Raw genomic sequence first — 13,268 nt, forward strand, 5'->3', positions numbered from 1 at the left:
GGGAGGGAAGACGCCCGTGGTGAGTGATGGGAAGCGTAGAGCCATCACCAACAAAGATGCATGGGAAGAAGGGGTATGGAGAGCATGAGAGAGGATACCGGGGTGCGACGCCATATGAGCGGCGGCGCCTGTGTCCATGTACCAATCCCTGCCGCCGGAGTAGTTGCTTGGGGAAGGGGTGGCGTGGAGGGCGGCTAGGAGCGCCGAGTCGTAGGAGTAGACGGTGGGGGCGGAGCCGTAGGGGGGTGGCATGGCGGCACCGTAGGGCACAGGCCCACCGTATGCCGAGGAGTCGCCAGGACCGGAGCCACCCGGCGTGGCCAGCAGGACCTGGTGATGAGCCAGACAAAGGCCGAGGATGCCCGGAGCAGGCACCCGTGGCAGCGGCATGGAGTAGGCTTGTACCACCCTTGTCCAGGGGTTGTACCCCATGAGCCAAGGCGGGGGCGCCGAGGTCGGGGCTGGGGCGGGTGTAGCCGCCTGGCGGGGCTGGGGGCCGTCATTGTGGGCCCGCCCGTCGTGACCCCCCCCCCTGTTTGTTCTGGCGGCCGCGGTCGTGGGCAGCGGGTGGCTGTGGAGCCGGGGCGCGCGGAGGCTGCGGGAGGGCAGCGGGACACCCGACGGTGCCGGCATGGAGCGCGGCGAGAGGCGCTTGCCGAGCCACTTGAAGGAGACGCTTCTCCTCCACGCGAAGGTAGGTGATAGCCTTCGCATAGGAGGGCGTGGTGAGGGAGAGGTTGGCGGCGGACTGGCCAAGGTCGGGGTGGAGGCCGCGAAATAGGTAGGTGAGGAGGACCGAGTCGTCGATCACCATGCCGACGTCGCGAAGCTCGTTGGAGAGAACTTTCAACTTGGTACAGTACTCGTCGATCGTGAGATCGTTTTGCTGCATGTTGAAAAACTCCCCTTGGAGGAACACATGGTGCTGAAGCTGATTGTCGAGGAAGAGGTCGCATAGCCGCTTCCAGATGGCATGCGCAGACAGGCCGCGGCAGTTCACCATGTCAAAAAGCCCACGCAAGACTGTGAGGAACAACCACTTTACGATACAAGTGTCGACGGCTAGCCACTCGTCATCGTCTTCCATGTCGCGGATGTCGACACTCCGGTCAACATGCTTAATGAGACAGTAGGAGCGGAAGAGAAGCGCGAAGTAGGTGCGCCAAGCATTGTAGGAGGGGGAGTCGAGCTCAAGGATGATGAGAACACAGTCTTTGATGGGGGTTCATTGAGGCGGTCGGAGGTGAAGGCGATGACGGTGGTGGAGCTGCCGAGGGAGGAGTGGGATCCCACCATGATGATTGAAAAACGGCGGCGGCTGGGAGGTTGGGGAGGGTTTAGGGTTTGGCGGCGGCGGCGACTTGGAAGAAGCGGCGGCGGCGGCGTGGGAGGAGGTAGGGTTTGGTGCGGCGGCGGCGGCGGCGTGGGAGGGTTAGGGTTTGGTGCGGCGACGGTGGCTTGGGGAGCAAGCAGCAGCGGCGGCAGGGAGAGAGGAGGCAGCGGTGGCGTGAGACGCGGCGGCGGCTTAGGGCGGAAGCAATGGAGATTGGTAGAAAACTAATACCACGTAGAAGACTATAGGATGCAACTAATTGTATTCATTAGAGTCTCTGTTACAATATATACAGGTGGTGTCTTGCGTGACAAGCCAACTAACCCCTACAGTATCTCTAGGAACCAACTATACAAGGCTAGAGATAATAGAAAAATGAGTCGGTAATAAATACAGAGATATCACGTTTCAACAATGATCAAAAGCAGCGAGAGTTTATAAGCAACAAAAGGTTAACAGCTAGTTGTGTGTCTTGCATCTTGACGTACACTGACCGTGTCAGCCTCTAAATTAGCCAGGCGGCCAGCCTTTATTATACAATATTTTATCACAATATACTTTGGCATTAAGTAAACACAATCACACACCTCCACGTCACAAGGTATGCCAACTAAAACCGCACAGAGAACACCGGCAAAACAAAATAATTTCACTTGTCACACAACAGAGTTCAACTCAAGGCACATATCACAATGCTTTGGTCTTCCCATGCCAATGGCTTTGCAGCCACCGACTCTTACACCTTTTAATCTTCTCTGCGACTTCGGTCATCGTCGGTCTGTCATCCACATCAACTTCGAGGCATTGCATCGCAATCAGTCCAACCTCGCCGAGGCACTTTACATCCTCCCCGCTGGACAGAATCTCGATATCATACATCTGCCCTGTAGCCCCTTCCGTAAAAGCCTTGATATAGTTTAGTGGAAGACTGTTGTTCCTATCATACCTTGCCTTCTTCCGGGTAATGAGCTCCAGTAGCACGATCCCGAAGCTGTACACATCGCTTTTCTCTGTGAGGAGTCCAGTCTTCATATGCACGGGGTCAATGTAGCTACTGTCCCCGATCACCCAATTGGTGTGGTCCTTTTCAATGGACATAAGCCTCGACGTACCGAAGTCCGACACCTTAGGCATGAACTCATCATCAAGGAGGATGTTTCCGGATTTGACATCTCCATGTAGGATCTTCTGGCTCGCCTGCGAATGCATGTATGCAAGGGCATCAGCAGAGCAAATGGCAATGTCGAGGCGTGCTCGTAGGGAGATAGGTTCTCTTCGCATATTGCCATTCTTGCCATGAAGAACGTCATAGAGGCTACCCCTTGGCACGAACTCGTAGACCAACATAGGAACTTCTGCTTCCAAGCAACACCCCAACAGTTGGACCACATACTTATGACTTATTTGCGACTGAATTTGTATCTCATTAGCAAAATCCTTTTGGCGGTCCTTGTTGATTGCAATGGAGCGTTTGACAGCAACTTGTATGTATTCACACGTAGTTCCCTTGTAGACCTCACCGAAAGCACCTTTGCCTATTATAGTACTATAGTTCTTGGTTATTTTGTCTAGATCCTCCTTTCTGAAAATCTTGATTTTGATGCTTTTTAGTAATTTTCCACCATTCTTGTTGAAATGATCCCTAAGCTTCCTTTTCTCATGCTCCATGTGAAAGAATATCAGGAGTACTGCTGATATGGACATGGCACTAATTGTTCCTGTGAACAAAATATCTACTATGTGAGATCATGCCATTTTAAGTTTGGTGAGCACTAGTATATATGTAGAAGAGCACATGTACTAATTGGTTACTTTAGAACCACATGGCATATGTGGCACGCTATCACAAAAGGAATCTATAATTGGTTACTCTAGATGAAAGTCATAGCTAGCTAACCATAAATTTTTTAAAGTATTTCATTTTGAAAACAATCCTAACTGTGAAAAAGTGGCAGCTGCTTGTTAAAAGAGAAGATATCTTCCTAATTTACTCAAATGCTCTTAGAAAACAATCCTGCAGATTAACATGACAGTAGTTAGGTGTTAAATTTGGCGAACATGATCGATTTACATTGCACGAATATTATTGTCTAGTTACACATATACGTATTGAAGAGTACAATATTGCATATACTAGAGCAGTTCTTTACCTAGAGTCCAACTTCTCGTCAACAAAAAGATATATTATAAAGGTGTTTAGGTAGTGGAGTATTTATCTCTGGAATAAATTAAGTAGCATATGTAGACCACATTCATATCGTACCTATCACTGCAATTGCAGCCGGGGATAATACAGGTTCACAGCCTTTGTCGCTTTTACCGTCACCTCTTCGTCCAAAATTGCAATTGCATTCATAGTTACCTTCTGAATCATGGCATGTCCCACCATGGCAACGATAGACGTCTTTGTACTTTGTCAAATCACACTCATTGATATCTGCAATTTTTGTGAGAAGAGATACATATGTAAGGGACTCAAAAGAAAACGAGAAAGGCACGTCATTAATCCTTTGTGCTAAGGTTTTTGTTACTGCAAACTATGAGCAATCACTAAAAATTGGGGAACATTCAGTAATTTCATAGGGGCCCAAAATACGTTATATCTATTTTTGGTCTGTGATTGTTTAAAAAATAATATATGGTTTAGCAAGGGATCAAAACCAGGAAGGACTACAATCACGGTGTTAAGCCAACACTGCTATCCATTTCCTGATTATAATGCAGTTCTTATCTACTTTTAAATATGTTATTGGAAAATTTTCAAGATTATGTGTTTGAGTTTCAATCCAAAACAATAAAAGTTTACTCAAAATCAGTTACAACAGGGCCATGAATCTTTATTTTTTTTCTACTTATTGTATCCCATGATGAAGCAGGGAGAATATCATGCATGATGAGAGCAACAAATCTACCGGACGTCGATTATCAGCTCCTTTTGAACTACACACATGACTGTTCACCATATGGTACAATTCATGAATGGTTCTGCGATGCTGGATTGCTGGTAGCAAGTGTGGTGTCTCAAGAAAAAGTTTCAAACAAGAGGACCTTGTGGAGGTATCCTCTCCTATGAAACTAAGAGGCCATGCACCAGACCTGTGCTAGTGACAAGTCCGATTTGAGCACCTGTAAGACACTAGTTCACGTGTGAATCATGTTTTCCGGAAAATGGTGCTTAACAGAAATTGTGATGAAAACTATTTGTTTGTTGGGAGGCATTATAATTTGAATCTTATTTTAACTATTAAATAGTATTATTATCCAATGTTGATATTAATTTGATTCATTTTTTCTAAAATATGAAAGGGCCAAATCCACTAAATCCTTCTGAACCAAATATTAATAATCACACAAGCATCTGAACAAGTGAACCATGAAGACTATTCAAACACTTAGCACTTATATATTCTTTATAATTATTGACCAACATAGCTTATCAAAAGGTTTGGAGAAATAACTCCAGATAGAATAAAATGAGAAATCAATTATTAAATTGATATGTTCCTTGTAGGGGATAACTCGTTTTCATATGGAAATCTTGCACCAAATTCAAATATCATTTATGTGCAACCTTATAATTTGCCCCCAATATATCATATGTTCCCCTTCCTCTCAAATATCCCGTAAAATAACCAAAATACCCTTATAACATAGGACCTACAAAAAATATAATGACCTTTAGCGCAAGGTCTGTAGAAAAGTATTCACTTCCCAATATGGTTGTAATTAAGCTAAAATAACATCCCAACAATTAGAATCAAATTATCACTTGATTATGTGGAACCTTGATGTGCGATATGGTAGCCTGAACCTTTTCCCATATTATAAGCCGCCAAATCCAAATCTCCTTTATGTAAAACATCAGTTTCCATGGCTCAGTTCTTAGCATTTGGTTCATTGCCCGCGATGAAAGATAGGATGACATGATGTGATATTTGGATCAGATTGCCTGACACTGGTGCAAACTGCTTAGTTTTTCAACGCAAGGCAGCTCCTTCACTAATTCAATCATTGCAGACATCAAGTTAATTGTGGCAAAGCTCTACCTTTTATTTGTCCGCTATGTTCACTGTTTACTGTACAACTGGTACACATTCTTGAATGTTTCGAGCAATCTAGCGCTTTTTTTCTTATTTCACATTCAACTCTAGATTTTATCCCTGGAGACAATTGTGAATGAAAAATTTCCTATCCTCAAACAAATGACTAGAAAACTTTATTCTCCAACACATAAAAGTACTAATGATGCCCAAAAACGCAACCTAGGTCACTGATTTGATGATATTACACTTTTCACCCTGGTTTATTCCGTTGTGTAAATGATGAATCAATGTTTTACACATGTAAAGCCAATACTTCTCTTTTTACGATATTTAACATGTGCCCGCCCTGACGAGGTTAACCTGCTTGTCAGGCTCTTGTGGAGATCAAATTGATGGAAGTTTATAATTTCCTTTTAAAGAGTTTTGAGTTGCATTGTAATTTTTTGAATTTGCTTCCAATATAATTTACAATTTTTTACAATTGAAAGCTTTCAATAAGTATTATTTAAATATGAATCTAATCCATCTAACATATAGTAATTCACAGAATTGTGAATGATATTATTTTGGGAACTATACGAGTTTTCAGTATCTCATTATCTTAAGTTGAATTGTCTTGATAATATAATAACATTATTTGAAATATTCAATGATTTTGAATGGGGAATATTGATGAGATTCATTTTCTTGGTTTTACATAATAGTATCTCACGCCAAATAGCACAAAAATAAAATCCTTAAGATAATTAATAAAACAATATATTTTCTTCTGGCGAGGGAGATAATCAAGTATAGTTGCGATTTATAGAAAATTTGCTTCCCTGCCAAAAGGAATATAAAAGGTGCAGTGAAGAAAAACCTGTGCAACCGTTTTCTTTGTAAGGATTTCCGGCATATCCCTTGTTACATCTGCAGAAATAGCCTGGTGTGACATTACTTGCATTAACACAATGGCTGTGAGTGCTAATGCATACTCCATAGGGGAAGTACAACTTTTCATTGTCGCCATCCTTCAGTGGCGGTGGACATGTCACTTTCTCGTTCCTACCAATAGCCCAATCAAGAACAAGTGGGAAGACCTTTGTATTGCCATATTTTTGGGCTAAAGTCTCCCCAACGAGGTCTGCTCGGCTAAAATTGTACCTGTTTGACAAATTCATGTACAACTCAAAATTATTATTTTATTCGTCTAACAAATCCTTCTCATGCGATTTCTTCTTCAATTAACTGCACGCACTATGTGATTTCTTCTTTCAATTAACTGCGCACTATAATTTTGATTTCAAACATATCTTGTACACGAAGTAAAAAAGAAACGGAAGGAGTAGCATACATACCTGCCTTTCTGGGCCACGAAGGCATACTCACATCTGTTGGACGGCTTGTCCGGACTGTTGTTCTTGTTCCAGAACACAGAAACATAGTTGAGGCCGGTCGGAAGCGAGGCCTCGCAGCAGCCTTGGCCACTGCACGGCGCGCCGTCTTCCGCGGATTGGTTCACGCTGGCGCAGGTTGTGATGCACCCAGCAAGGTACCGACCGCCAGTACTGCTGCCACTGATCCTCGCCACCGAGCTGCAGCCAAGGTTTTGGTTACCAGTCGAAATTTCAAGATTTCCCATGGTTACCACGTATTTCCGTGCCCCTCGGTAAATCGTCATACCGAGCAAAAAATACCATTTTTTTGAAATTTTTGAATTTAAACACTCGATTTACAGTAAGGTATGTAGGGTCTAATTAATGCAATGAAAGTTGGTTATGGCATATTGGTAGCAACCTAGTTCCTGTTTTGAGAGGTCTCTGGTTTGAATATTCGTTCATTTTCTTATTTGAATTCAAAATTCAACTATAAAATTCGCTCGAAATATTCTCGGTATTTGTCGGTATTTCTCGGTAACCGTGGTAACCACATTTATCAGTCCCCCTCGGTAAAATTACCTCATTCGGTAACCAAAACCTTGGCTGCAGCCGACTGCTGTGAAGACGTTGGCCACCGGCGACAGCAGGAATGGGCTACCTGCCAAGTTGACGGACATGCGCTGTGTACTCTCCTCTGCCATGTCGCAGACGTATGTTAACTGGGTATAGGCGACCATCTGCGCCGTCTCCAGCGTGATGTTGTCGATCCGGACGTTGCCTGTGACTGTGAGCAGTATCCCCTCGCTGCAGTTGAGGTGGAAGTTGGGCAGCGAACATTCGGAGCCGATGCCGAATGGGTAGGGGACTGTTACGTCCCCACACTTATCAGGACAGTCTCGTGGCTGCCGCGGCGACGCGCTGCACACGCCCTTGCCGATGCCGAGGAGGGCTATGTAGACCATGACTAGGAAGAACGTCGCTTGTGCCATGGAAGAATTGCTTTGTTTGCTGGCTCCTCTCTGTTCTTCTCGAGTAGTAACTAATGTATAGGCGAGGGGAACATACAGATGTGCCTGCAATTTGCAATTGTATAACACTGAAAGTCGCCGTTCTGTTGGCGTGCCACTTCACCCTATCCTCACATATGATCTAAACGATCTTATATTAATTCACAGAGGGAGTACATGAAGCACCTCTGGTGTCGCTCTCGTGCCAATTGAGAAATGTCAAAGTCGATCTACTCTTGAATTTCAGGGGCAATAATGATCCACAGCAGACGATCTGTCACAATGTCAAATATTATATTGAATTGCTATTTTTTTCAGTTGGATGATTTTCCTTCCGTATAGTAAGTATCTCGCACATACAATTGTGTACGGGGTGCATATTTAACGGCCAGTTGCGTATATATAACTGCAAGCTCAATACCGAACCATACATATATATACTTCATGTCGTTTTAGGACAAAATGCCAATCATCAGGGTATAGACATTTCTTCCTTGGATAGAGATAAGTTGAACTAACCACAATGTTTAATTTAGCCGCTTAACTCCAATACCGAATATAATACAAGGCCCAATTCTTGATACTGTTTAGGCGGGTGCTACAAATCATCAGAAAACGTTTAGAAACAGTCGGATGATTTTTTGGTTCGTCAGCCGCGTCGTGTGCCGTCTGATCGCACGCCATCGTGTGGCGCCGAGTCCGCGTGGAGTGCCTCTTTGTCCATCACGCTGAGTTAGCCTGCCCACTACTACCTGACTGCACACAGCACACCGATCAATCGCAACTGCATAGCGGCTAGCTTGCTCGCGTGAAGGTACGTGGTCCTGTGACTTAACTGTTCCTTTTTTACTTTTATATACATCATACGTATTGCTTTTGCCACATACCTGCATATTTGATGCTACAAATCATCTCAAGATGATATGTTCGACAAAAAAAGCTCAAGATGAAGCACATAGCAAGCATCAAAGGAGGATTTTCAACACATCATTTTGACGTTGATCATGGGTGTTTGTTGGGTTTGGTGCTAGCAAGCTCATGAACTCATCGTTGCTTGGATATAGCAATGTTTAGAGTAGCGTCCGTGACGCCGCGGCAGTTGAAGCATCCCATCACAACATCACTGGAGCAGTTAAGACTGCCGTCACTACTGATGTGACCGCAGCTCATGCCTATGACGCAAAATCAGTCATCTAAAATATCATTGCATGACAAAAATTCAGTCATATGAAAAGTACACCGGCAAAACAAAATAGTTTTACTTGTCACACAACAGAGTTCAACTCAAGGCACATATCACAATGCTTTGGTCTTCCCATGCCAATGGCTTTGCAGCCACTAGCTCTTACACCTTTTAATATTCTCCGCGACTTCGGTCATGGTTGGTCTGTCATCCACATCAACTTCGAGGCATTGCATCGCGATCAGTCCAACCTCGCCGAGGCACTTTACATCCTCCCCGCTGGACAGAATCTCGGTATCATACATCTGCCCTGTAGCCCCTTCCATGGAAGCCTTGATATAGTTTAACGGAAGACTGTTGTTTCTATCATACCTTGCCTTCTTTTGGGTAATGAGTTCCAACAGCACGATCCCGAAGCTGTGCACATCACTTTTCTCTGTGAGGAGTCCAGTCTTCATATACACGGGGTCGATCACTACACCACGACACCACATTCCCTACTGACGTTGGTTGGGAAAAGTCAGCATACGTCAACACACAGTTTGTTGGCAATGTTTGTATCGAACCGTTGGTCGGTAATGCTTATTTAGGCAACTGACTGTCGGTCGGCAATAATCAGACATTTAGTGTCTCATTGTTCGACGGCAATATGCTTACACCCAGCCAACCATCGGTCGGGAAACAATACCGACCGACCGTTCGTTGGGCCAGCAAATAGCCCGCGCCAATCGTTTGGGCCAGCGAAATTGAGCTCCCGCGCGGGCCGAAAAAAGGCTTCGCGCCAACCGGCCTGAAAAATCTTCCACTAGCTTTTCTCCCTTTCCCCTACTAGTCACCACACAGTAACCCTATCCCTACCCACGTGTTCTTTCCGGCGATGGCGCCGCCATTCTCTTGTTCTCCGCCCCGCAGCCGCCCCATCTTCTCCTCAACTGCCTGACCTTATGCCCACCTCCTCCCACTCTCTCCGCCTTTCTGTGCTCCCGTCCTCCTAGTGCCTCCTCCCGGCTCCCGCATCCAGATGCGTCCGCCTAGGGTTTGCTGCCGCCGGAGATGGCTACCATGGAGGTCGGCCCCTTCAGATCTAGCGGCGCAGTCCTCTACCAGGTGAAGTAGTCAAGGAGGACGCAGCGCCGTCACCTGGCTGGTGCTGGGTGCCCCTCTGGCCCTCCTTCCGAGCGGTGTGTACCTTGCTCCTGGGGTAGCGCCGAGCGAAGGCGACGACTACAAGCAGCAGCAAAAGCGGCGCATGGCCAAGGATCTAGGCCTCCGACCGTTGGTGGTCGTTCTTGTGGCAGAAGCGGCAGTACAAAGTGCACGCCTCCCCCCAGTTCAGCCTTCCTCCATCAGATCTGGAGCCCCCGGTAAGCATATTCATAGTCCCGTCTTCATCGTGATTGTGGCAAAAGCTGGATATGGATGAAGACGAAGACCAAGGGCAGCTTTTGTATATCTGCTAGCTTTACATCCGTTTTTATCTGTAGTTTATTTTTGCCACGTGAAACAGGATGGGTTTAGATTTGTTCATGAAATTGGATGGGATAGAGATTGGACTGTAATGCGCAGATGTATTTTCAAGTAGATACCTACTGCCTAAACTACAAGAACACCTTACAGAAAGTCACTGAATCCAATTTTATGTTCTAGAGCTCCCAAATAGACACTGTGCTTCAGAATCAGCTCCAAATTCTTAATCCTGTAAAACTAACATCATTTGGTAAAACAGTAAAAATATGTTTCACAACGTGTAAAAACCATATGCATATGGGGAAACAAAAAGCGGCACCCAAATCAAGTGCATACCATTTTTAATCCTGTCTCTAGTTACTTTAATGTCCAAGGAAGTGTGACCCTCAACAACCTTATTATCTTGAGTGATTCATGATCTTCCATAAAAGAATATCATTTCATTGCAAATACAGCACCATTGTTATCGATTTCTTCGTTGCTATCACGTACCATATCCATACCAAAATGTAAGACGTTTTTGTAGGCCTACAAAAATGTCTTATATTTTGATATGGAGGCAATAACTTTTTGATCGTAATCCAAATCCAGACCATGAAAATCATTTGATTTGCAGGATTCTTCCTCCCGGCAGCAGCGCAATTTGTTGTCTTGCTCATCAGCTCCTAGCGGTGGTGCCCCGTGATACCCCATGGCCCCTGTCCACACCTGCTGGTGAGTTCTTCCGGAATGCTTCTAGGGAAAGTAGTGGCTAAACCCAACCTCGGTGCACCCACGCTGCACCCCCTTATCCAAACCGTCAAATTGTTTTGGGATTTGTGCAGTGGACCAGCCACTTTTGGTGGGATGCTAGGTTATTAGGAGTAGAATACATTTAGCGCTCGGGTAGCAGTCTATTTAGATTGTTTAGTAGCTAGTGATAGTAGTAAGTATATGCATGCGCACTGTTGCTGTCCCCTTGTCTCAGCTAGCTGCACAGCCTACATGAGAATAATGTGCATTGTTACTAGGTGCCACTCTTTCATGCACGAGGAGAGAGAAACCGTGAGGGGGAGAGAGAGATTTGACAGGAGACTATGATGTGCATGCATGTCAGAGAACTTCGACCAAGAGAACCGGATAGTGAGGGAAGAGAGAGATGGGCAGAAAGTGGTTCACAGTTTTAAGCGACTATGTGATTGAGTTATTTTTTATCTAAATGGAAGAGAGAAACTGCGCGAGAGATAATCTTTTTACTTGGTCAAATAGAAAAAGCCTTTTGTTTATAAGTGGAAGAAAAAACTCTGAGTGATGTTGTGCATGTGCATGCAGAATAGTTTAAGAGAGACACGACGTGAGGAGAGAGAAATGTCCAGCAGAGATTACTGTTTATGATGTGATTTAATATCTGCCGCATCTACTATTCCTGAAATAGATCTCAATGAGAGCATCACTACATGGACGGTCTAGATATTGGGTGCAGCGTGGGTGCACCTATGGTGGGTATAGAAAAACCACACTCATGCTTCTATGTATTCCTTGGTTGTTACTTATTGCATGAGAAAATAGGTTCCATGCTTTTTCTTTTCCATTTGAACCATGTCAAGACCCATCCCAGTACTTCCATTAATTATATGCATCCTCTGGTTCTGGTATTATTCTATTAGGATTTTACTGTTGATTCAAACATGCTGGTTATTTAGCCTTTTTCCGCCTTGAGTTATTTGGTGAGAAATTTGTAGCTATTCCAAGGGTGCTCCTTCAGTAAATATATTCTTACCTCCGCCATGTCAGGGGCACTTAGACATGAAAGGGGATGCTTCAGACACTAGTAGAAAAGGGGGCAATGGTCCAGGCCGGTCCAGCCCATTAGTCCCGGTTCAATCCAGAACCGGGACCAATGGGGGCATTGGACCCGGTTCTTGAGCCCCGGGGGCCGGCCGGGCCATGTGGGCCATTGGTCCCGGTTCGGCTGGACCTATTGGTCCCGGTTGGTGGGACGAACCGGGACCAATGGGCCTCGCTCTTGGCCCAACACCATTGGTCCCGGTTGGTGGGACGAACCGGGACCAAAGGGTTGATCCTCGTTGCGGCCAGAGTTTAGTCCCACCTCGCCAACCGAAGGGGAATCGGATCGGTTTATAAGCCCCTCCCTCTCTGCCATATTGAGCTCCTCTGAAAATGAAAATAGATGCCCTTATATAGGAAAATTAGCCTAAATTCATACGGATTTCGATTGAAATTCGTTATGAATTTAAGTTGATTTTCCTCTATAAGCGCACATATGCTCATTTCTGAGTAGTTTTTTATATTTTTCTTTTCTTTTCTGCTATATTTATTTTTTTCTTTTTATTTCTGAGTTGTAATAAGCCATTAAAAATAAGGATATATGCTCCTTTTTTAGTACAGTTAATCACAACTATTTTTTGCTTCTATTCATTTCTGAGTAGTTTTCTATATAGTTTCTTTTTTCTTTTCTGTTATATTTATTCTTTTGTTTTTATTTCTGAGTTGTAATAAGTCATTAGAAATAAGCATCTATGCTATTTTTTAGTAAAGTTAATCAAAATTATTTTTTCTTCTATTTATTTCTGAGTGGTTTTTTATATAGTTTTTTTTCTTTTCTGCTACATTTATTTTTTTCTTTTTATTTCTGAGTTGTAATAAGTCATTAAAAATAAAAAAGAGGCGCAATGCTCGTTAAGACGAAGCCGCTCCCCCGGAGCAATACGAGTGGGTCAACGGTAGTCACACGATGATGCCTTCATCATGGTAACGACATGGAACGCCGCCATCGCCCGCCGTCAGCTCGGTTTTCACCGGCAACTACATCTCCCCGACTCGCAGCTGGTGCCAGATGACGGATCCCGAATTCCAAACACCCAGCCTCAGGCCGAC

General features: G+C 44.6%; 1 protein-coding gene and 1 pseudogene across 1 annotated transcript; both read right to left on the reverse strand.

Annotated features, from left to right (window-relative positions):
• Positions 1 to 2,020: 2,020 nt before the first annotated feature.
• LOC123040395 (wall-associated receptor kinase 2) lies at positions 2,021 to 7,723 on the reverse strand. Its single transcript, XM_044463254.1, has 5 exons — positions 7,314 to 7,723; positions 6,714 to 6,923; positions 6,236 to 6,519; positions 3,597 to 3,770; positions 2,021 to 3,066 (listed from the first exon to the last, which is right to left on the reverse strand). The coding sequence occupies exons 1-5, from the start codon at positions 7,721 to 7,723 to the stop codon at positions 2,021 to 2,023; spliced, it is 2,124 nt and encodes a 707-aa protein (XP_044319189.1).
• Positions 7,724 to 9,037: 1,314 nt separating this feature from the next.
• The window catches only part of LOC123038945 (wall-associated receptor kinase 3-like), a 30,790-nt pseudogene continuing 26,559 nt past the window's right edge, over positions 9,038 to 13,268 (reverse strand).

This window comes from Triticum aestivum, chromosome 2B (assembly GCF_018294505.1).
Source record: "Triticum aestivum cultivar Chinese Spring chromosome 2B, IWGSC CS RefSeq v2.1, whole genome shotgun sequence".
Lineage (NCBI taxonomy): Eukaryota > Viridiplantae > Streptophyta > Magnoliopsida > Poales > Poaceae > Triticum > Triticum aestivum.

What these genes read in the sequence shown, in the direction of transcription:
- LOC123040395 (XM_044463254.1), bottom strand. Translation starts at nt 7,723, where the DNA reads ATGGCACAAGCGACGTTCTTCCTAGTCATGGTCTACATAGCCCTCCTC. An exon ending in GGTTTTGGTTACCGAATGAG is followed by an intron (nt 6,924 to 7,313) that starts GTAATTTTACCG and finishes CAGTGGCAGCAG; the next exon opens with TACTGGCGGTCGGTACCTTG. An exon ending in TTCGTGGCCCAGAAAGGCAG is followed by an intron (nt 6,520 to 6,713) that starts GTATGTATGCTA and finishes TTTGTCAAACAG; the next exon opens with GTACAATTTTAGCCGAGCAG.